We start from the raw sequence: 24,992 nt of genomic DNA, 5'->3' as shown, positions 1-24,992 counted from the left end.
AACTTGAAGTCTCATGGATCTCAGGCATATGGGACGAGCTTACCTAACTAGAGGAGTAAATAATGCACTGACGTGGCATTTGTGATACAGTTTCTCAAGGAGTTGTCCCCAAAATTAGACCACCCGCTGCTCCACAACAACTCAGAAAATTCTCTCGATCAAGCAGTAGCATTTTGTAATTTTGGCATTATTTCTGTCTTCAGTCCTGGCTGGACAGTGGCATCATGATTTGTGTTACTACTTTTCAGCGCTGTAAAGTCCCAGGCACGGCCCAAACCACACAGCCTACTGGATGTTAGGACTAAGTTGAAAGAAGCCAGGAGGGATGCAGAGAGCAGTGATCCTTAGTAAATGAAAGAAAGCCTAAAATGTAATCATTATCCAAAACACAGTTTCTGATGCTAACCCAACCAATGTCTTGTGAGATAGAAATGTCGGCAAGCACCGGTCAACTTTGTTCACTTGTGACTGTAATGAAGTGTCCTTTTAGGGACATCATATGGCTGTAAACATTATAAACACTATTAGCATCATAAGCTTTAGTAGCAGGTAGTACACAAACCAGCATGGAGTAGATTGCACGATATCAGCTAACAAAATGGGTTTAATTCAGGGCTTGAGCTTTTGCCTAAATCTACATCTCACAAGACAATACAGAAATATAGGATAATTCAACCTAGAATTGAGGCAGTGGATGCCACTAAGAAAAAACAATACAGATTTATCATCTATCAAGATGTATCAAAGTGTAGAGACAGAAAAACAGTTTTAAACCAAAGCTGGCCCATTATTTGGTGGTGGAGCTATGAAGACAGTCCTGAATTCCCTGTCCTCCATTCGAACTAGACTGCTTCTACAAACAGCCTTTTAAAATGATTTCTTGAAGCATAAGCTAAATCTGTTTTGTATTCAAAATCCAGCAGAGTTAAATACCGCTGTTCTAACATTTAATTAAGCAAAAATACAGTGACAAAAATCTAACCTGTCTCTTTATCTTGCGGATTGGTTAGCACCAAAATTTTGCATGAAGTGTTGTCTCGGTACACCGGAAGAAACCGCACACAGGAAGCTTCAAGTTTCACCTAAAAAAAAAAAATGCAGGTAGCTGTGGTGTACTGACCAGCTGGCAAGAAATGCTTCATTTTTGAGGTGAGCACACAGAGTTCGCAATCTTGGTCACGGCTTCTAGGAAGTACATGGGCACACCACTTATAGACAATCATAGTTTTTAAGTGTTATTGTTAAAGTGCTAATTTAGAAGGATTTAAACGGTCAAAATGAGTAATTTAATACTACCTTACCGTGACTGGTGGCTCACCCATGTTGGGACGTTATCTTGTGGTTTCTCTCTTACACACACAGTGTTATGGAACAGAAAATGCATGTAACAAATAGCTAGCAACAAAACTTTGCACTTATTATAGTTTCTTCTAGCCGTGGATCATGATGCGTTTTGCAAACCATTCATTAGGCTTCACCAGCCCCAGACGGTAGGAAAGTATTATACAAGACATTAATTGATGATATACAGAAGGAAAAAATTACCATATTTATTCAAATATAAGAGGTTCATCCCTTATCTCACATTCGTATACAAGGAAACTTCATTAAATACATTCATATCCTTTCTTTTTTCATGTCCCTGTGACAAGGTGTTTAGCAGAATTCGTAGATTCATTAGAGTCTGACAGGCCATGCCATGGGTGCTTCTGCTACGACCCCAAACCTGAGACCTCTGGGCTGTCAACCATGTGCCTTAGTGCCTGCACCACCCCAGCTATTAAATACATTGTCATTTAACTGCTGCCAAAGGCAGCATGTACTCAGTAATGTAAACCAACTATGAAGCTGATTAAAGGAAGCCAACACTGAGCATGACTACAAAACACATGGCCCACATTGGACAAATATGCTGATGATGAGGACCTACCACAAGGATAGGTTAGTGTAGCCCAGGGCTCAGCTACGTCTTTGGGCAGAGTGCAAAAAACACCTGCAAACTCCATTTATAAGGTGTTGGCGTGCCAGAGGCAGACAGGGACCAATCCTTATTGTGGCCCCTTCCTAGGCCCCTTCTCTGCCATCTGCTCTGAGGCTTGTGTGCCAAGTAAAATGCTTTCACATGCCACACTGGTACATTATCTACAGATTGTCTACCCCAGCACACCCCCATCTAGTACAATATATGGTACTGTACCTTGCACTCTGTTCCCCTCAGTGCCAACTCCTTTTCAAGTCATAGTGAGCCACTACACTGAATACATTTCAATTTCTTCACTCCCACAGCTGAGCTGTGCCTTTCTTTCCCATTTACAATGATTTCTGTTTCTTCACCAACCTTAAATGTCTAGTGAACATCACCAATGGGGTCCCAGACAGTTCACCCAGAATCCTTCTGTTCCCTCCTCTCACAGCCTGTTGCATATAATTAGTGTGACCCCACCCTCCATGAGGCAGAGCTGGACCAGGCTGCCCTGAGCCTCATCTGCATATTAATTTTTGGAGGATCCCAGGACTTGTGACAAGAACATATGGTTCCAATCATGAGTAGAGGGGCTAATTGGCACATGGCTCCTTTGTGGGGGGTATCTGGAGTACACACCCATACAAAGCAGTGCTGAGCTGTGAGGTCACCATGGCTTGAATCACTATTGATTCTGCAGGAGCCCAGCCCAAAGAACTACATAGCAAATCATGAGCTTTTTGGTTTAGGTACAGGCACACAGACCTAGAGGTGGTAGACTTACCTGGCAGGGGAAATACCGTGACTACTAAGGCAGTTTTCCCAGGGGCAGGGGATGGCTACTTTTCTGGCACGGGGTAGTACCCGTGGAAGTAATGTATAGTTAACCTCCCACTTTCATTTCCAGTGGGAAGATCTTGGTTTTACACCACTTTATGAAAATGGGAGACTTCTCCCTAGCTTGCTCCTGCAGCCATATGGCTGTGGGCAAGCGAAACTGGAAATATCCAAACCCCAAGCCTCCATGCACTTGGGCCTGCATGTAGGATGGTTGCCATATAATTTGGAAACATCTGAAGCCCCAGGTGGTGGTAGAGGGTGTTCACTGGTAGTAGGACCACTTATAGTTCTTGAATGACTCACGGATTTGGAATTGATTTGGCTGATTCAGCTTGGAACATGAAAACTTTTCCTTAAAAAAACCAAGCCAAACAAAAAACCTAGAGGTGGTAGACTATGTAAAATGGCTTTGAGCAAACTCCAGTCCTACTAGCAGAAATCAGTAGCAGAGGATGATGAGAATGCAGCCAAATCCACCTGGCAAGGGACATTTGGCACAGGATCTTTCAAGACCCCCCCAATGGCAAAACAGACAACGACAGTGAGGAGGACATTGAGACAAGTGGATCAGAAAACAGTGATGAGGACAGCAGCAGCGACAGCAGCAGCAGATCCTCCAGTGGAAGCGACAGCGAATGAACTGAGTTTTAAACCCACATATGCTCCTTAAAAGTGTGTTTATGGAGTACCTGTACTAAAACTCGCAGCAGTTTCAGCAATGTCAATTCTGGATGAACTAAATTATTACAGGCATGGTTATTTCAAAATCAGCATTTTCAAATTTGCCCCCACTTTCATGTACTCAGGGAGAGCAAAGTCTGACAGTAAGTGGGGGGTGGGGAGCGGCTGCAGGGAAAAGAAGTTGGAAGAGCAAAGAGTAAGGGAGCCACCCAATTCCCTCCCCGCCCGGATTCATTGCCCCTGCTGTAGCAGTAGGAGGGGGACAAATGATCAATTTTCCATGTATAGAGTCTAATTACTGGGGATCATCTTATATTCAGGGTCATCTTGTACTCGAGTAAATATGGTACCTAGGGGATCAGTCAGTGATAGAGACAACAACAAAACCTGACTTTTCTGACCTCTTGGTCCTGGGCTTTTACTATTCTTCTTCCAAGTGCTGTGGTAAATAAATACTAATTGTTGTCTACCAATAGCTACATATGCAAATAAGGATTTATATATGCATACTGCAATTGCACCCCAGTAAGTTTAGGTACAAACAAATTGTGTGTATAATTTAACAGACGTATTTTTGAAAACCTGGTTGTTGGTATGCATTTCTGTGAATGAACGTGTCACACTCTAATGTCATGCATTTGCCCATTGGCTATGAACCCTAATTAAGCCCTGTGACATACCTAACACTGCTTGTTGGATGGAAGGAGTAACAAAAACTATGGGTTATTCAAGGTAACAACCTTCAAATGAATCTGATGATCACTAATTCACAAGTGCCTGAACCCTGGAAACAAATATACTCATGTGTAAGCTTTCACTGAGCTATTGAAGAAACATGAACCTAATTGTACCACACATCTGACCTTCCTGAAAATCTTAGTATCATCTATGGATTTTTTTCTTTTTTCCATTTTTTAAAAAGAAATACATCATCATAGGCACCAAAGAGGCACCTTTGAGCACCATTAAAATTTAAAGTCCAGTGCTGTGCCTCTGACAAATCTGGCCACTATGATTTTTATTTTTGTTTTGCAAGCGTATGTGCTTCCTCACTGACAGCAATAGCATGAGACAGGCATAGCTGAACAAGCTTTCCCTGTGCAGAACTCTGGCAATGAACTTCAAACCTGAACTGCAATAATCCTGGCTATCCCCACCCTGAATACTTCCCTGGAGCAAAAACTACCATCCATAACAGGCTGGGTGGTGCTTTTATGAGCTGAGCAGGTGGGTAACAACATCTAATATTCACTAGGCAGACCACTGCTCCCAATCCCTACAGAAATGACAGGCTGGTGATCAAGCATACAGTCAATCACAGCAATCCTCATCTCTAAATTTTCAGGTGTGTGTTACCAAATTATGGGGCAGTGTGGTCATGCTAGAGGATAGGCTGGGGATTCAGGCTGACCTGGGCAGGCTCACAAGGCGGGCGGATCAAAACCTGATGACATTCAACACAGAGAATTGCAAGGTGCTCCACCTCGGGGGGGAAGAACCCACATCATACTTATAGGCTCGGCAATGCTACATTCACTTGTGGGTCATGACTGACTTGGGAGTCATGACATGGGGGTCATGATTGACCACAAGATGAACATGAGCCACCAATGCGATGCCACAGCCAGCAAAGCAAAGAAAACTCTGGCTTGCACCTACTGATGCATCTCAAGTGAGACTCAAAAAATCATTCTCCTGATCTACTCAGCCTTGGTGAGGCCACAGCCTGAGTACTGCATCCAATTCTGGGCTCCACAATTTAGAAAGGACATGGAGGAGCTCTGGAGAGTCCAGAGGAGAGCCATGAGCATGATTAGAGGTCAAGAGAGCAGGCCTTACGGGAGAGGCTGAGAGGCACAGGACTCGTCAACCTGGAGAAGTGCAGGTTCAGGGGGGACTTGGTGGCAGCCTGTAAGTACATCAGGGGTGTGCATCCGGATCTGGGAGAACGCCTGTTCACCAGGGCACCCCAAGGGAAGACAAGGTCTAATGATCACAAACTGCTGGAAGACCGTTTTAGACTGAACATAAGGAAAAACTTCTTTACCATCCTAGTCTCCAGAGTCTGGAATAGACTCCCCCTCAGAAGTGGTGCAAGCACCTACTCTGGATACATTCACGAAACATCTGGATGCTCACCTTGCTGGGGTCATCTGACCCCTGCTGACTTCCTGCCCCTTGGGCGGGGGGCTGGACCGGACGATCTCGCAAGGTCCCTTCCAGCCCTAATGTCTATGAAAATCTATGAAATCTATGAAATTCCAAATGAGGTACAACAGTGGTTGTTAGCTCAGAAGGCCATTGTTCTTTTTTTAATGCAGTTCATTTTAATTACAAAATATCAATTTTTATATTCCAGGTTACCTTGCAGAAAAATACAGCAGAAATAATCCCACTGCTTAACCCTTTCTTGGCTATACATTTTATGTTTGGGTCAGACAAGATCAAATCAAGTACAAAGAACAAATCTGAACTCCTAGTTGAGGTCTGATTACAAGTCACAAAACAGAGATAATTCCAAAGTAAAAACAAAATGCCATCCTTAATCTAACCTACTGTGTCTAACTATTGTACAATGCACCACTTTGTGCTCCGGGCTTCTCTTGCCCACCCCAGCTAAATATCAGATGAGACTGCAACCGGGCCTGAGAGGTTGATCTAAGGACAGAGTAAAATCCGTAACTCTGCGAGTCTGCATTTTCAGTTGTTTTTATGCAATTACAGGCAGTTCTGATCCAGGTCCACCAGAGGGCATTAAAAGAGTATTATACGGCCAGCCACTCTTGTTTCCCAGACTGTACAAAAGTTACCCTACATGAACTGGATTTTTTCTGGAAATTACTGCAAAATATTTTCCAAAACTGCATAGAAGCTGCTGTATTCCATGCAAACAACGATTTCCACTAACTATGGTATTGCTTCAACATTCTGCAATAATATAAACACAGCTGGTCCAACAGGAACTTTTGTTGTATAAAAAGGGGCCCAGATACTTAACGTTTCATCCCGCAACTGAAGTTACAAAATGAAAAAGCCCTAGCCAACCGTGTCTCAGACAGTGCAGGGCTGATCCCTTCAGTCTTGTCATCTAAGTGCTTTATCCAAACTGTCGACTATTTCTGTTCAAAACTTTCATCAAAGGATTCACAGTCAAAAATATCCATGTGATCATGGTTTACTCACATTAGAAAGAATAAATCTCTAAAGTAGAAAGAAAATTGACTTCTCCTGTAAACCAACCTACGCAGCACAAGATGATGCAGAGCTGCAGATTTCAGACCCGATTTTAAGCTCCCTCCAAACTCACTTTAGGGCCAGCCTACGTGAAGAAAGCCAAATTATTTTAATCGGAAACATAAAAAGATCTTTAACCTCACCATGCTAGCCTAGCTGTAGTCACGAACAGGTTACCATTGCTAGTGCCCTTCATCACCTCTAAAATTACTTTTTTGCCATCACCTAACTTTTTAATTTGAATGTAATACTATTACCTTCTCTCCACCGGGAATGGAAAAGAAGTCGGGAGATGATGAAGCTTGCTGCAAAAGCTTCGCGTAGTAGGCCTCAGCTGCTACCTGGAAAATTTCAGGCTTGCCACCTGCAATATCTACGGGGTACAGTTGTCCTGTAGATAAATAAAACAAAAGAAAAACACCAAGATCATGTTTTGAAAGAAAGTTATATACATACATTTTAAAAAATCTGCTAGTAGACTGTGAGAGCCTGAAACAGAATGATTACTAGCACTGGATCTTTCTACCTCTTTACCCTCCAGGGGAAAAAAAAGCATTTTTGCAGAACTGGGTCATACAGCAGCAACCCATATTTGCCACCTTTAGACTGAATATGCTTGACAAGCATCCTGCTCAGCTGAAAGCTTCTCGAATCTTTCTTCTCCCAAGTTTCTAAAAACACGACCAGGCTGTTCATGCTATTCAAAAATAAATAAGAAAAAATAATCCCTGATGCTTCCAGTGTTCTTGGAAGGCCTCTCCCTTTGCAGATCTGTCCGTGGTCTGTTCTTCCACTACAACCTTTTAGACTCAACGTACCCCTGGGTCAGACTCAAGACACTCTTAGAAAGTGCCAGCTCTTAGTTTTCACTTTTTCACTACAGAAAAATAATAGAGCCATTCTTCTGTTACAAAGAACTAAGAAAGAACATAATAAGGCCGAATAGTTTTAAAACTATGGATTGGTGTTAAAAATATCTGGTTTTATCTCGTGAATCATGCTTGTGCACCTAACTAAGACTGATAACATCGCATGGCAATTTGCAGCACCCTTGAAAAGGGGTGCTGTGGCACCCTGATTGAGAATCACTGCACTACAGGGAATTCTCCCTCCGTGAAGTCATTTCTATGACTCATATTCATTATGTTCACTGTTAGATATCTATCTTCATAGCTGTTGGAAAAAGTATTAAAATGTTACACAGAGAAATTCTTTTGATCGTAATAATCACTACTTTCGTATACAACATATATTCTAATGCATGAGACTCACTTCTGCAGGATATTCCTGAGAGGTATTTGCTGATAGTATACAAACTATCTGATTCAGATACTAGATATATCTGAATAAGACCATCTAACATGCAGTGTTATCAGCATTAGATATATCTGAATAAAAACATGCATATATTCAGATCATCTCAGATGCCACCTGTTACCAAAGGTATCTAACATCTCACAATAGCACAATCTCTGATTGCCTGCTGGAAAAAAGAAAATAACTGCCCACTCCTCCAATGCTCCCTGACATATAATGTAGTATAATTAGCCAAGTCCATTGCTAGAGCATCGAACACTCTGGAGACAAACTCAGTTTCCTAGCCCGAGAGGACAACCTTCTTAATTTAAGGCTCCTCGCTAACTCCGCCAGTAATTACTGTACGTCTCATTCTGGGGACAAAGGAACAGCTCCATCACGGTGCCACATTTAAGGGCTAAGGGTCTTAGTCCTGAACTCTGTTCTTTTGATCCAGGATTCGCTCCCACCTGGCAGGAGAATAAAGTGAAATAGCTGCAGAGGTAGTCAGGAAGCATGGAAGGGGAGGGTGGATTTTGCAGGGGAGCGGTGATGATTTACTATATAAAAATTGTTAGGCACTCAGAGTACAGTGTTGGGGACCACAAAATTGCAATAGGCAGAAAAGGCAGCTTTCCAAACGTAAGATTTGTTGTCTCAGGTCCACAGAACCCAGAATCCTGCCTCTGGCAGTCATCAATAGCCATTTCCTTAACAAAAAAGGAGAGAAACCAGCAACCTATAATTCACCACTATTCAGTACTGGACAAAAAGGGTTTAAATACTCCATTCCTGGCCTCTGCAGGCAATCAGCTTACATGCCAAAGCTTGATAGCAGTGCTATGTACTGTGTCTCGGAGCGCCGAACAGTCAATCTCTAGGTGCTGCTGTGCAAATGGTTCTCAGAACAGGTTTGTATCAGAGAAAACAGGAGAGAAAGGAGCATTGCAACGCCGTCAGGCTCAGTCACATTGTAAAGTCCTAGCCAGCACTCAGCAGAGGAGATTTTTTTTCCGCAGCCATATAATGTGCTACCCCACCGGTTCTGTACAATAACAACCCATGTCGGGTAAAGGGGCCATTCAGTATGTCGGAAATCTAGTGATGGGAGGATGATTAGATGTGCTGGTTAGTTCCTTTTGAACAGAGGAGAGCCCTGAAGAGTTGCTTTCGATTTTTTTTTTAAATATCTGTACATCTGATTTAAGTTACCACACATACCCTAACATATAAATTGAGTTTCTAGCTATTCTAATATATGGCAGGGATGTGTGCAGCACTCACAATGCTACATCCTGCCATTAGGATAAAGCTACTTAATGAAGACACATTGTTTTGTCCTCTTCCTCACTAAAAAAAACCCAGCTAATACCTTCAAGTTCAATTGGACTTAGCTAACTGGGATTCATTTGGAGAGCTGTGATATAACATCACAAGGTGAATATTAAAACAGGTCAACAGCTCCCCAGCACAGCCCTCCACAAAAAGCAATTTTCCTTGAGTAAGTATAATGTTTTTGTATTCTCTTTATTCTTTTCAGGATGCAATTTTCAATGAGTTAGGAGCACTGACAGTAAGATTTGTGCTCCTAACTCACTTGGGCACTTTGGGAATTGCCAGTTTTAAAGGTCTGGATGTTTAGTTACAAAATGCGGTAGGTGCCCCACACTTTGCCTCTGTAAAAAAAAAAAAAAAAAAAAAGAAAAGGAAGAAATTATATGTATCATCCTTTGCAAAGTATTTTCAAATGCACAAACAAAAACATTTTCATGAGGTTAATGTCATCCACAGCAAAGACTTATTATCTGGTCAAAGCATAAGAAAGCCAGAAAAAGACGCTTTTTAAAAATCTAATCATCGGTCTCCAAATAAGTTGTCAACTTGGCTTTAAAAGGAAAGCAGCAATGTTTTCCTAAGGATGCCTTGGGCTTGAGGCCCCTTTCAGCAGCTCGGGACATTTGGACTGCAAGAATCCAAGGACAGCGTTTTGAACAGATTTAAATTACAGGATTTCATTAGTGTTTGATCCTAAGCAGGAGCAACAAAAGAGCACATTGTACCAGCCAGACACCGACCAAGCGTTTCTTTTTTTAAATGGGCAATGTGCACAAAGGGTTACCATCCGACGGCGGAAAAAAAAAATCATAAAAAGGGGGCCTCTCGCTGCAGCCACAGAGGAGGTACCATATAACCATAAGGAGAGTAAATTTAGAACGGGAGGCCTACTGCATTCGAGGGATTCCAGACATTCCAGCCTTCGCATTGCTGGGGCGCTGGATGGGGCTGCCATCTTAAATAGCCTCCGCCGGTAAACAAGGTCATGACATCACATAGGCCGAGTCAACAATGTCAAGGACGAGCTTGCAGGTAGGTATCTGCCTTGGTCTTTTATATAGCAACTGCGCACATTTTTAAAGAGAGGGTGGGGGAAAATACTCCCAACACAGCCAACACATAAGTACGTACATAGATATATGCATGTTCATAAATACAAATATATCAATATTAGAGAGAGAGCTATTTTGCATTCAGAGTCTGGTTTTGGAGCATACAGAGTCAGTCTGGAGACTACCGGGCAAAGCCACATTTTACTGCAAAAACAAAAATGTAGTAAATTCTGTCTTGTTACGGGAACATTTGTTCTCATTAAATAAGGTCCTCAGGTAGTGGAAATCAGAGTGCTTCCAGTCACATCAGTGAAGCTTCATCTATTCACACTAGCTAAGAAAAATCTCATCTTTAAAATGAGAAGAAATATCTAGAAACGACTATAAGCAAAGCAAAGCAGGGCACTGCACAAGCCTCCCGTGTACGGATCAGCCCATGTCCAACTTGACCAGCAACACCCCTTGCTACACCTACATCGAACCCCAGATCACTGTAGCAATTAAAGTTACTGTTTCCACCCTGAACCTCAAATGCAGATTGATTTTTTTTCGTGCAATATCCCGTGCTATTCCAGTCCCAGATTTCTCCAAAATAGGCACTGTTAATTAAGCTGAATTACTAGGTGGTTTTTGTGAAGTGGACAAATCCCCTTCCCTTGGAGGTATGGGTACTCCTCACTTAACGTCGTCCCGGTTAACGTTGTTTCATTATTACGTTGCTGATCTATTAGAGAACGTACTCATTTAAACTTGCGCAGTGTTCGGTTATAATGTTGTTTGGCCGCCACCTGCTAGTAGGTAACTACTGTGACATAACTGGATTCGCTTAACATCGTTTCGCTTAAAGTCACATTTTTCAAGAATGTAACCATGATGTTAAGCAAAGAGTAGTTGTAAATGAAGGCCAGGCTCACTTTGCACAAAACTGAAAGATCGAAGTACAGGTGTCCAAAAAGAAAAGAAAATCAGGCTTATTCACTACATGTGCCTGATCTCTAACAAAGCCATGGATCTAGTCAGACATAAGATAGTGTGGGGGGTGGGTTCCACTGTGAACTGAGATTTGGATTTTTGTAGACTAGACACGAGCCTTGTCACTGGTGATCCAGTACAAAATTCACTCTAGGCATTGAAATAAGCCTGACATATTTTTCCACAGCCCAATGAATTTCTTCTCAGTACAACAGAAAACACAGGGCGCACACACTTTTATATGAAACTCCACAAGTGAAACAACAGGCTATTCCAAAGCCATGTCCGTGAAGGTAAACCAAATCCCCCAATCAACCTAAATATCTTAAGGCTGTGGCCTAACAGCAGATCTTTACACAATCTAAATGAAAAACAACTAATGACTACAGCTTGTTCATTTTCCCCAATCTCATGTTTTTTGCATTAATTTATTTTTTACCATTATACAGAGAGCCCATTAACAATTGGTGAACTCTCAAAGTTAGCTGGCTGTTCTTCTTAAAACCCTGAAGTGTTATACAATAGGTGCTGGGTCCCTATTTCATTTACAAATTAACTGAGATTGCCAACATGCTGCTATCCTGTTTTACCATTAATCCAGTATAATATCGCCTAACTAGCATATGGAATTGATTTAAACCCCCCTTGATTTAAACTTATCTGTAACGATATCCATAGGTGAAGGGAGGCAGCAGCCACCACGCTAACTCAGAGCGATAGAATGAATTGTGTGACATAAGGTACTTATTACACAGAGCCCTGACTGGTCATCTGCACACCCACCAACTTGACTCACCTGCGCTCACTACTGTACCGCTGTTCTTGATGATGACACACTCATAGGCTAGGGACAGAAATTGCAAATAAACTGGTTTAAGTGATCTGAAACTGGCTTAAACGTGTAACAGAACAGGAGTTCATTGTGCATAAACTGCTTCCAAAATGGCCAAAACCAGTTTAAGATAAACCTGGTTAGATGTAGTATCAGACTTGACTGATTTAAGTTAAACTGGTTTATGGAATGTCTGTCCCAGATCCCTTCCCGATTCAAGTTAAGTCACAGTCCCCCAGCATCCCAGGATGTTTTGCAGCCCCAGGATATGCCGTCTGCTCCAGTGAAGCAGAGCTGGCCCTAACCCTAGCTATCACGAAAGCCTCTGCTCCCTGCCAGCACCTGGTAGCCCAGAAGGAAGAGGGCGGCAAGGACACAGACCTCCAGATACCCCTAGCCCTCATCTGTACAGGACAAGGGGAAGGAAATCCCTAGCAGTGGGCTTTTTGCCCCTGCAGCAGCCAGGTGAGCAGAGTTCGTATCAGTTCAGCCCCACCTCCTTCCCAGTCCCCAGCCTGGGGTGGGGAGGGGGGAGCAGAGGGAATGCACTGGCTCAGCACCCCCAGCTGGAGGTCTGCCTGTGCAGGGGGAAAGCCACCACTGGCAGATTTTTGCTCCCTGCAGTCAGGTGAGCCAGGCTGGGGTTGGTTCAGCCCTGCTCCTCCACCCCCCAGCCCAGGTTGCTGGGTGGCATGGGCTCAGCCCCGCTCCCTTCAGAGCCCCCTTCCTGGGGAGGGAAACGCACTGGGGTGAGGAATGCACCAGCCAAGCCAGGCACTGGTTCTCCCAGCTGAGTTCTAGTGGGAACTTTCACTGCCACATGCCAAGCAGACCCCAGGTGGGAGGGGGCCAAGCTGGTGCATTCAAGACCCCATTGGGGCTTTTTGCAACCTCACAGCCTGGCGAGCCAGACAAGGAATAGCTCAGCCCCCTCCCAGGGAGTGGGTGGGCCAAAGCCAATGCCCGTCCAGCTCATCGGTCTTCAAGGTTACAAAAAGCCCCCAGTGAGGGCTTTCCCTCCCCACATTGGGCAGACCCCAGCTGGGGAGGGGCGGGGGGGGCGGCGGTGTGTTCATCCTGCCCACCCCCCACCTCTCACAGGCGGGAGCTGAGGGGGGATGGACTTAGCTGATCCCAGCCCAGTGAGTTGAGCTGTGGGGGAGTGAAAAACCCCTGATGGGGTCTTTCCCCCACGCCAGGCAGACCCTGGCTGGGGGGGTTGATGTTGGGCCGGGTGTGCACACACTCCTCCCTCCATAGACTTGGGGCTGGGGAAGGGGCAGGACTGAGCCAAACAGAGTCCTGCTAGCCAGTCGGCGTGGGGAAGTGAGAGTGGGGGCTTTTCCTGTGCCAGGCAGACCTCAGCTGGAGGAGCAGGGCCAGGTAGTGTGTTCCCCCTCCCCAGTCCCCTCTCAGAGGCAGGCAGTGGGGAGAGATTTTCTGCTGGCTCTCCCTCCCTGCAGCTATGGGGGGGAGGGAGGGGTGCGGGACTGGCTTGTGTCCAGCAACCAATCATCCCTGGGCTGCCACTGGGCTGGATTTAGCAGTCTTAGGGAGTGTTTACATGTTCATTTAATGCACTTTTGGTAATGCGCAATAAGTTAAGCACCTCTATTGTGAGGTATTAGAAAAAGGTGCATTTGCCTATTTTAATGCGCATTAGTGAAAGTGCATAGGGTTTTTATGACATTTTTAATGTGCATTAAAATAGGCTAAGGTGCATTAAAGTGCATGTGTAGATGCGCCCTTAGGTAGCTAGGCATGAGTACCCCCAGACTTCTGGCAGGCTTCTGCCTGTCTTGGCCACCCAAACACTGAACATCAGTTCATTTTGTTATCAGTTCAAGCTATGTAGCTTAAACTAACCTGCGAAGACTGAATCAATTCTGCCTTGTGCTTTTTGTACCTCTCTACTTAGCTTGAACAACAGTAGCTGCAGTCATATATAGCTACGTCCATATTGTTAACCAACAAACTGGTAACTGAATCATTTCACTGCTAGAAATATCAGTGAGGTAATTAAGGTACCTCAAATATTGATCATACTCCCAAGAAATATTTCACCTGTTGAATGGAAAATTTCAAGGGTTCTCAAGAGCATTTTAGGAGAGGCAGTGTAAAGTGAGAAATCCTAGTCCTACTGCAGATAAGATAGGGCATAAAAGGCTGTTGTGTTCTGTATTAAGTTAATCAACCATATGCGCTATGTTTGCTATAACCTGTTCTGCAAACATGTTGTAGAGAATGACACTGTGTGCACATATTAAGAGGTGTGCAATTAAAGGGGTCATTGGTCACCAAAGAATATATTTACTGTACCATGAATAACAACTGACCCTATGCATGTACGTGTGTTTGCACACCACCATTGCTCACCATTTGTGAGAAGAGCTCAAGAATGCAAATGCTCAAGGCTCAGAAACAAAAAGATAAATAGACAGAACCTAATATTTATTCTTTTTAAACTTGATGATCAGCTTAATCTCATTTTTTTAAACATTGTGGTGGCATTGCTCATTTTTAAAAAAAAATTATTTTCATGTTATTATCATAATCAATAGACAAACGAGGCAGGACTGATGTAGGAGTACATGATTTGTAATAGGCTGATTTTTTTTTTGTTGCTTTGTTGAGTTTTCCCAGATAAATGTCTCTTGATGCTGCCAAGTCATAGACACAGCAGTATTTTACATTTATAAGAACAATACCATCAACCACCTCACAACTTAATTCTTTGCCCTTGTGAATTATTTGTCCAGGCATGACAAATATGTATCCTTAAATGTACACAAAACAGATTATGTACATTATAGTCATATCTAAGATACAGCAGTCTTTGGAGCAGAGAAGGGAACTGGGAATAGGACATCTAAAATCCTATTCCTGCCAAAGCATTAACTCCTCTGTCTGTTTGCCCATCAGTTAAATGTGCGCAATACCTACTGCGTCACAGGAGTGTTACCAGGCTTAATTCATTAAAGCCTGTTTAGAGATCTTTGGATAAAAAGCATTCTCTATGAAAGCAAAGTAGTAATATCCTATATCCTGTAAAGAGCCACCGTCAAATAGACTGCCACCAGAGATTGCTATGGCAGCAACATCATTTCTCTGTACTAGAGAGAAGATTTTTTGCTCTTCTGATTGATGCACAGGTGACTTTCTCACCGCTCTCCCAGCCGTGGGAGCTCTGTGTTTAAACAGCAGCGCTCACTACCCAGTACCAAGCCTTCTCCATTCCTTTAATTGAGCTTGAACTGTTCGAAGCATGTGGTTATCATTAGACTACCATATTTGTTTAACCTTTCAAAGGAAGGAAGAGGTCTTTGGCACATTCCCGGGAGTGCATGCAGAACCTGACTCTCATATCCTGAATTTAATTGAGCCAGTAGATGTCAAAAAAACCAAGTTCTCGTGTAAGTGAAACCTCCAGTCACACCATAACAATGTGTGGTGGCACTGAAGCGGGTGGGTAAATACTGTGGTGTGATGTGTGTCCAACATGGCACAGCCGCTCTTAACCACACGCTGTACATCATTAATAGGAAGCGTGTTCTTCCTCACTGCATCACTTTTCACCCTCTAGTAACAGAATAACCTTTCTGGGAACTCAGGGAGGGGAAATGTACTGGTTTTAATGGGCCTTTCTGTTTGGCCAAAAATGCCAACCCTGCATTATTCTCTATTAGCGTTCAAACAAGGAAGAGAGCTGGGGGAGAGCAAACAAAATAGAAACTCCTGCCTGAAATGAACTCCTCTGTGGAAATTGGTATGTGAAGGTAAAAGTGTATAAGTAATAAATAATCATGATCACGTTGCCAGATAGTTTAAATAGATGATTTCTATTTAAGCAACAGATGCCATGTACTCTGAGCGTTATCACTCCAAAAAGGGTTATGCATCCCAAACACAGGAAGCCATTGTATTATGCATCCTATTCATGGCTGTGGGATTTTGCTACCATGTTAAAAATAGATATATGACAAATTTAGCAGAGGTGTAAATAGCATAGGCAGGAGGGGTATAATCCTGCACAGCAGAGGTGTAAATAGCATAGGCAGGAGGGGGATAATCATGCAAAGATGGTGCTAAGCATCTTTGACAGTGGGGTTTGAAGACACCCAGCATCTCACAGGATTGGGCTCAGTAGGCCAAACATCTTATCAAATTCCTGGACTAGAAAAGTGATCAGAGGCCTGTGAAACAGAAATCATCCTTAAATGCTATTCATTACTTTTTTTTTTTTAGCTCTTTTGTCAACAAAAACATTTTTAAAAATCAACCAATAAACTTACTGCTTTCATACTAAAATGAAAATATTAAAATCTAGGAAGGGTCTCCCAGATAGGCATTTAAACTTTTAAAGTTAACCTGCTCCGCACTGGCCCCACCATGAAGATGGCAACCGTGCATATTTCTCCTCAAACTGTTCTTTGCATTCGTTCTGCATCAACCCTTCCCACCAACCCCCAAACAAACATCCAACCATTGCACACATTAATAGATTTCCATCTGTATAGGCCTGCTACCTCCTGTCTTCTCATCGAATGCAGCGTCTGGCCTGAGACGCTTTATGCACAGTAATCTGATGCAACTGGGTAAGGCTGAGTTACTACAGCTCAGAAATCAAGCATTGCAAATAAAAACTGTAGCACACTATTAGGCTGTGAATATCACTCCAGGTGCAGCTATAGCACAGCCAGACTGCCAAATATAACTCCCTTTTCTCAGAGGTGAGACACACAAGTGCAGAGAGATTGTAGAGTGGGCTAAGACCAGGGGTGGGCAATTATTTGGGGTGAAGGGCCGCTTAACAAGGTTTGGTGAGCTTTCCAGGGCCGCATGGGTAGCTTCAGCCCTTGACATTGCCCTGCCCCCTGGTTGCTATCTTGGGACTGGAAGTCCCACCCCCAACCCCTGACCTTTGCCACTAGAAGTCCCTCCTCTTGCCCCCCCGAGATACTCCTTTTGGGAGGGAGGGTGGGTTGCTGTCTTAGAACCAGAGAAAACAAAACCGTACACTAAACATCAAACACCTACTAGAACATATTTTAGTTTTATTACAAAAAATATTTTTGTCATGATTTGTGTTTGTGTACTGTATATAAGGTGATTGCATAACAACTCAAAAATGAATTCTTAGTTTTATATATTGTGTGTGGGGGTATGGCTGGGGGTAGGGGGGTGTAGGTTGGGGTGGGGGGATGTATGGTGGGGTGTGAGGGGTGTGTGTAAGGTGGGGTATGGGGGTGTATAGGGGTCTGTGTGGGGGGGTGTATGATGGAGTGGTGGGGTGTGGGTATGTATGGTGGGGTGTGGGGGGTGTATGGTAGGGTGTGAGGGATGTGGGTTGGTGTGTGTATGGTGTGGTGTGGGGGGTGTGGGTGTGTATGTGGGGGGGGGTGGGGGGGGGGGGGGGGGGTATGTGTATGGTGGGATGGGGGAGTGTGGGAGTTTGTAAGGGGTTGTGGCTATGTCTGTGGGGGAGCAAAAGGGTATTTTGGGGGGTGTATATGTGGGGGATTGGGGGGGCAGGGTGTGAGTGGGTGGCATTTGTGGGGTGTGAGGGAGGGTGGGGGGATGTGGGGACCAAAGTAGGCAGGGTTTGCTCAGTCCTTTCCTTGGTAGCAGTGATCCCTCGTGGTTGAAGATGTTCACTCCCATGGGTCAAGGAAAGGGTTGCAAATGAGTCCGTTGATGGCTAAGGCCAATCCTAGAGCCACAGACTCTCTGGCAAGTACTACAGGTGGTGGTTCAAGGGAGGGCTGGACCACAGATTTCTCCATCTTGTTTCCTTTCCTTCCATTTCTGTTGTTTTTCTGTCTCCAAGGCAAGATGGTTTTCCTCAAAGTAAGATGTACCTTTTCTCACAAGGCGCTGCCTTGTAGCCCTGTCCCAGGCTAGTTTTTCTCAATTTATTATGTCAATACCCTACTTGTTAACGGATGCCTTGAGGGTGTCCTTAAAACATTTCCTCTGGCCCCCGTGTGTCCTTTGTCCTTGATTGAGTTGGGAGGATAGCACCTGTTTTGGTAAATGTACATCAGGCATGTGCACTCAGCGCTCTGTCCACCACTGCTGATGTTGAATAATCAACACATTCATACTGGTAGTGTTTGCATCGGTGAGGACGCTGGCATTTGTGTGATGATCCTCTCACTCCATGGCAAGGATCGTCCAGAGGTAGCACTGATGATGGTGTTCCAGGCTTTTCAGGTGGTCCCTGTAGGTCACCCACGCTTCAAAGCTGTAGAGAAGAGTTGGAATTACCCCAGGCTTATATAGTAGGCCTTGTTTGAATCCTGATGTTGTGATCATTGAGCACATGATGATTCAGCCTTACAAAGGCAGAGCTGGCACACTGGATCCTCCTCGTCAACACTGGCCTTCTTTGAGAGATGGCTGCCATGGTATACAAAGTGTTCAACGTTCTCCAGTTCCTGTCCATCAGTGAGGATCTTTGCTGGGGGAGTTGACTGGCCTAGAGCAAGCTGGTGAAGCACTTTTGTTTTTCCAACGTTAACGGTCAGTCCCAGGCACTGATATACTTGAGAGAAGCACTTAAGAGCTGTTTGTAGGTCCTCCTCCATATGTGCAACAACAGCACAATCATCGGCGTACGGATGTTCCACAGTCGAGGACAGCGTAACTTGGGTTTTGGCACAGAGGTGCTAGTAGAGAGAGAGAGAGAGAGAGAGAGAGAGAGGGCAGGTGAAAGACAGAGAGGAGAGATAAGGATTAAAATACAATTCACCTTACCGCTGAAGAGAGAAGACTGACTCCATGCAGACAAAACCTCCCATCATGGTAAACAAGAAAAGAGCCCAAAGATGACAGCTGACAACTAAGTTTGGAAAGTATTCTGGTTCAGAGAGGCTTTCATTCACAGGGGAGATGGCAGAAAAGCTGACAGACTGAACAATTTGAAAAAATATCTGTATCTGAAAGCCAAGGAATATTTTTTTTAAATTGCAGAGTCCCTGTCCCCGTCCGCCCCATGATAAGACTAGGATTAGCAGTTAGCAATCCATTAAAAACAGTTCTTTAGTAGTGTCATCATTTAAGCAGTGTGTGGAGCTATACCGGGGTGGGCAAAATGCGGCCCAGGGGCCTGATGTGGCCCGCCAGGCCATTCTATCCGGCCTGCGGGGCCCCTAAAAAATTTAGAAAATTAATATTTATCTGCCCCTGCCTGGCTATCATGTGGCCCTTGATGGCTTGCCAAAACTCAGTAAGTGGCCTTCTGCTCAAAATAATTGCCCTCCCCTGAACTATACAGACTTTCAGAGGTGCCATGTAGTCTCAGTTCATCCATAATTTCAACTGGCACTCTCAGTGCTCAGTACCTCTAAAAAATCAGACCCGATGTATTCTGTCCAGAAAGCTGCTTGTAATGCTCCAAACCTGTCAAGGTGCCAACTGCCTCCTAGGAAGTGCTGAGCCCTCCTGCTAATTGCTTGCAAGGATCAGCCCCCAAGTAAAATTCCTTTCAAAATGTAGATGCATTAATTTAAGCAAGGGAAGGAAGAGGAAATTTTTCCCCCAGTGGTTTTCCAGGCTTTATAGCTATCCAAACTAAACCTGGGTACTGCCAGGTTTATGGAAGTGTGAAAGTAAGTACTTCACCTGTCCTACCCAAAACAGCCCTCTTTGAATTTCTTGCTCTAAGAAATAACTGAATCGAATTGAGGAAAAATGTAACCGTCTCCATTGTTCTGTGTGCCATTGTGCCAGCTATTCTGCAAGTCTTTGAGGTTGCTCCAGAGCCTAAACCCATGCAGTGTTTTGTTTTGCTTTTTTTATTTTGAGCAGCTCATAGGAGGGGGCTGGCACTGTACTTTCTATGCACTTGACAGTAAATATGAGATTGTTTAAACTTGCTTTACACAGACTCATCTGTATGGACAAATGAAACCATTGCTGGTGATTAAAAATGCAAAAGGCTTTGATTGTAGTGGCTCAACAAGCAGCCAAAGATATGACCGGGGGAAAAAACCCCAGCGAGACAGTTATGACCAGAATGGAAGAAACAAGGAAAAACACATGGCTTGATTTCAGAGCAGAAAATTGACTTAGGCTTTGCATAAACGAGAGCATACCTCCAAGCTTGCTGATCTGCAGTCTGCCTTGGAAAACAGAACATGCAGTCTAAAAGCAGAGCCTATTAAAAGGCATAATGTTTCTAAACAGCATCTGTTACGTACTAATAAGCATTACTTAAAGGACACAGGCCTCCAATTGCTACCAAACATGTACTTATCTGAAACTGCTGCAAGGCAATCTTTACAAAAGTGTCACATGACACTAAGGGAATCTGAACAATACAGAGTGTTTTTATTTCAATTGGCTTCAGTGTTGTGCAGGAAAAATATGGAGGCACTTTCTGAGATTTTGTGACACTGTTTGTGAAACTTCACAGCAATGAGTTACAGGAATAACATCGGTGGAGCCATTTGCCATCTGCTGTCACTAGCAATTCGCAGCCCAATCACTAGACTGCAGTTGCAAAAGTTTAAAAATGCAACTTTTTTTTTTTTTTTAAGTATCCTAGGATCTCTCCGTAAGCAAGCAAGACAGTTTACTTTGGATTGAGGTGACCCCAGGGTCTGTCAATAGCTGCGTAACAACACCGCCTCAAAGAACAGCGCCTTGCCACAAAAAGTGCTCAGGAAACTGGCTTTGCCACTGTTACACAATAGCCCAAATGCACGTTGTTTATATAGGGTCTCATCCCACACTCATTACCACAACAGCCAAGCATCCCTGCAGGAAGCAAAGCGACTAACCTCGGGCATGTATTGTTTATTCCCTCTTCCTCTCCCCAAGGAAAAAAGTGCGTTAATGAAGTGTGTTTGTCTGAGCAAGGTTTTTTTGCTTTCCTTTGTTTGTGGTTTTGCTGGGAAGGGGGCGGAGGAGGGTGGAGTCTGGTTTTACGGTTTGGGATTTGTTTGTCTGTTTCTTTCCTCCCTGTGGGGGCACTGCATTTATGCAAGAGAAGGTGAGAGCACAGAAATGCACCTTCCATGTGGATGAGTTGCCGAGGGAGCTCATTGCACAGTCTCGAACCAGCTCCTAAGGAAGTTCTGCCTCCTGCAAAGAGGAGGCGAGTGCTCCCTACACCAGAGAAGCATCTCTGCCAGGGGTAACGTGCAAGGGATGCACACGGGTGCACGTGCACCCCCTGAGCGTGGCGGTGCAGCCCCTACAAAAAGAAGTCAACAATGCCACCCCACTGCCGGCAGTGTCTGTGGGTGGTCCGCGATCACCACTGCCAATGCTGCTGGCAGCATCTGTGGGTGGTTGCCAACCCCTGGTCGGCGCTCCCCACCCCCGCCAGTGCTGGCGGCGTCTACGGGAGCTCCACGCTTACCGCCACTGTGCTCCCGCCACTGCTGCTGCACTCCTGCCACCACCAGTGCAGCCATGCCCCGCCCAGCCACCAGGGGCACGTGTTGTTCATGATCTCTGCTGATCACATCTTGGGACTTTCAAACTAAGTACAGACAGGCAAAAAGCCTGAGGCTGAATTGATTCAATCTTTGCAGGTTAGTCTAAATTGCAAAGATTGACCTACTAAGCAAATGAACAGACATTCACTTTTGATTCAAGAAATGCAGCCCCATGCCTGCAGTGGCTCCAGCCAGAAGCTGGAGGGTGCTAGAGCACGGCTCTCTGGCAGGCAGCCAGCATGGGGGGGGGGCGGGTGTTTGATTCCTCTTCCTGCTGCCCCCAAGGTCTCTGGGATTTGCAGTCCAGACTCATAGCAGTAGGACTCTGCAGGGTTGCTCATCACTTCCTCTTCCTGCTTCCAGGTGCCTCTAAGTAGGCAGGGCAGGGCAGGGTAGCTGCATACTCAGGGGAAGGGAAGATTAACCCCCCTCCCTGGCCCCAGATCCCAGCAGGGGTATGCTGCGGGGGGGAGGCAGTAAGCCAACCATAACTGCTCCAGCTCTCTGGAGCAAATGGCCCACCCATCCCAGCCCAGGGCTGCAAAATCTTGGGATGTTGGGGGACTCTGATTTCACTTGAACCAGGAACAGGTCTCGGACAGACGTAAACCAGTTTGACCTAAATCAGTTAAGTCTGATACTACATTCAACCAGCTTTATCTTAAACCAGTTTCAGCCATTGAAATTTCTATTCTGTTCCAAGTTTAAACCAGTTTCTGGATCACTTAAACCAGTTTATGTGTAACTTCTGTCCTTAGCCTCACTGGTCTTTCAGATGTGCTAAGCTGGGCTCGTGCATCTCGTTTGGCAATGCCTCTGCAGTTCTGGGACTTTAAAATTCCAATCCTGGAACAGATCTTTTCTGGATGGTAAACCCCATCCGTTTAACATTGACGTCATGAAAAAAAACAAAACCCCAAACTTCCCAGGAAGACAGGAGGGATATTAAGTCTCCCATTTTGTTTGGGCTAAGCTAGAAGTACAAATTAGACATTTGCTAAATACCACTTTTTCAGTAAGTGTCTTTTCCATCCCATGGGAATCTAAGCCTAAATCTGTAAATGTTGCAGGGGGTAGGGGGATACAAAACATAGGGGTAGATACTATTGAAAAGAAAGAGCTGAAGTTCCAGGTGAGTAGCTGGCTCAACATTAGGGTTGGCACAAAATCTGCACAAGAGAAAGGAAGTTTAATTTTAGAGGGAAGGGAACTCAATCCTGCAAGCTGTATTCACATGCAAGTCATGGGACTATACAACAAGTCTCAGACTCAGACCCCAAGAACACATGCAGTTGGAGCAGGCAGAGAGCATGTAAGATCAAAAGCACTGCAGGCACAAGCAAAGTGAAGGGCTGGCTGTAGTATATTCACATGCTTTGCTTTCTTGTGGACCTGTTGCCAGTTGCTACTAAATTATTTTTCAGCTCAAAGACGTCCAATTAAAAAAAAAAAAGAACAACTAGGACTGCCGAAATTCATATGCCGAAATTCATTCCTAAAGGAGGGGACCGAGTGAGAGCAGAACCACTCGACACGTAGAATACAAAAGCGAAGGGGGAAAAAAAGTGTTTACAAAATCTGAAGTGCTTGGCAATACAATGTTTGTCTGGACAAGAAACACCGCATTGCATTCATGTGGAGATATTTCATTTAAAAGCAACAGCAGAATTGAAAGTCTTCCAAAAAAGCCAATATCGTCGTTACGAAAGTCAAACATTTGTAAGTGGCTGATAGGAAGGGAAAAGAAAGAGTGATCGGACTCCAGCACGTTTAGCCACGAGCAGTGAGAGGAACTAATGAACAACAACATTACTTTATTGAAGGAGATGAAGGAGCTGCTTTAGATCAATGGCAGCAGCTTAAAACGTGGTTCGGGAAATAAATTCACCTTCTCTCGATTTACCTGCTAGCTTGACAAGCTAAGGAAGTGCACAGCGAAGATGGAGCATGAGAAAAAGCAGTGCAAAAGCTAACTGAGGTGATGCCGTCGGCCCGCATCCAAGGGAGTGTGTGAACAGAGATTCTTGGACGCGCTCCTAGTCAAATATAAACCAGGAACACTCCTCACTCCAGCCTCTCTCGCAAATCCGCTGTCGAGTGTGCGCAAAGACCCACCTGTTTCAAAGTCAAATCTATTCCCAAGAATCAAACACTGGCTTGTTTATGGCTTGGTCACTATTGCACTGTGATCTCTAATTTTGTTTCTGTTGTAGAGCAAGAGAAATGTACCACCCACGGGTAATTCTTTTCATTCTGTTGACGGCTCCTAGAAACCTCTGCCGCAAATTCATTTTTGCTGCTCCCCCTCCCCCAAATTTTCCAAAGATGAGTTTGTTCTACAACAAATATTTCTAGCTCTGTTCTGAACCGTTCCAGCCACCACTCCAGTGATGTACAACCTGGGGGTAAGTACTCTGCAACAATACGCAGGAAAGTTCAGTATATCTTTCCTATATCACACTGATCAGATTAACCACTCTCTCGTGGCCAAAAGACAACTCGATCACCACTTCATCCATCCACTTCTCCATCACTTTGTTTCCTTTAAGCCACAAGCAAACTTATGACAGGGTAACTGCTGGGGATGCTCTGATTTGGAGGAAAGCGTGTGCATACTCTTCTGGTCCTTCTCATCTTCCTTATAGCCTGTCACGTGCTCAGACACTCAAATCCCCAAATCACTATACAGAGCTGATAGATACAGCTCTCCATATACAAAATCAGCTGAGGTTTGGAGGAAGCTGTGCTGTTTTTATTCTTCTTATTATTACTACTACTACTATTATTAACCACTACCTTGCTATAAGAATCTGATCCAAAGCCAATAAAAGTAAACTGAAGTCTTCCCATTCATTTCAATGAGGTTTGGGTCCAGCTCTAAAACCAACACCTGGAAACAATCTCCTGAGAGCGGGGCAATAAGATGCTTATGAGATGCAGACCAGGCTTGTCCAGACCATCTCTGTGTTGCACCCAGGAAGCAGACTCCCACTCTGCAGAGACTAACCCTGGAAATAAAGCAGTGCCACCTTAGTGCATTGCCAAAAAGTATGACCCCATTCATCCGCTGTACCTCTGCACCTGAGAAACCTGGAAACAGGATATCAGAGCTGCCTTGGGTATGCCTCCAGTTGCCACTCTCAAGCTCCGGCCCTTAAGAGCAGTGGAAAGAGGGTGGCTTCAAGCACCTCACCTCCAGGTTTGGCAGGTGCTGGCTGAGCTGAGGTGCACTCCTCAGCAGCAGCCTCAAGTGACAGAAGCGCTGTAGGCAATCCCTTCAGAGCAGCCCCGAGCCCCCAGCAGTAAGCACAGCATTGCCTCCCGGGTGGGACTTAGCACCT

At 44.6% G+C, this 24,992-nt stretch overlaps 3 protein-coding genes across 5 annotated transcripts in view; 1 reads left to right on the top strand and 2 right to left on the bottom strand.

Annotated features, from left to right (window-relative positions):
- The window catches only part of FAM169B (family with sequence similarity 169 member B), a 66,172-nt gene that overhangs the window by 28,676 nt on the left and 12,504 nt on the right, over positions 1-24,992 (bottom strand). For both annotated transcript variants that reach the window (XM_025206252.1, XM_006025459.3), the window contains exons 2-3: positions 6,976-7,109; positions 983-1,082 (exon numbers count right to left, since the gene is read on the bottom strand). In XM_025206252.1, coding sequence (XP_025062037.1) covers positions 983-1,082; positions 6,976-7,109 — 234 coding nt within the window. The remainder of the gene's footprint in view (positions 1-982; positions 1,083-6,975; positions 7,110-24,992) is intronic.
- The window catches only part of LOC102384288 (pyroglutamyl-peptidase 1-like protein), a 54,208-nt gene continuing 39,469 nt past the window's right edge, over positions 10,254-24,992 (top strand). The window contains exon 1 of one of the 2 annotated variants that reach the window (XM_025206255.1): positions 10,254-10,381. The gene's annotated coding sequence lies outside the window, so the exon portion shown is untranslated. The remainder of the gene's footprint in view (positions 10,382-24,992) is intronic. The other variant, XM_025206261.1, reaches the window with a different exon arrangement.
- Positions 18,637-24,992, bottom strand: part of IGF1R (insulin like growth factor 1 receptor) — a 264,141-nt gene continuing 257,785 nt past the window's right edge. The window contains exon 21 of the mRNA XM_025206251.1: positions 18,637-18,851. Coding sequence (XP_025062036.1) covers positions 18,812-18,851 — 40 coding nt within the window. The 3' untranslated portion in view covers positions 18,637-18,811. The remainder of the gene's footprint in view (positions 18,852-24,992) is intronic.

The sequence above is a fragment of the Alligator sinensis genome, unplaced genomic scaffold, assembly GCF_000455745.1.
Source record: "Alligator sinensis unplaced genomic scaffold, ASM45574v1 scaffold1004_1, whole genome shotgun sequence".
NCBI lineage: Eukaryota > Metazoa > Chordata > Crocodylia > Alligatoridae > Alligator > Alligator sinensis.
This window is presented reverse-complemented; position numbering and strand designations above follow the sequence as displayed.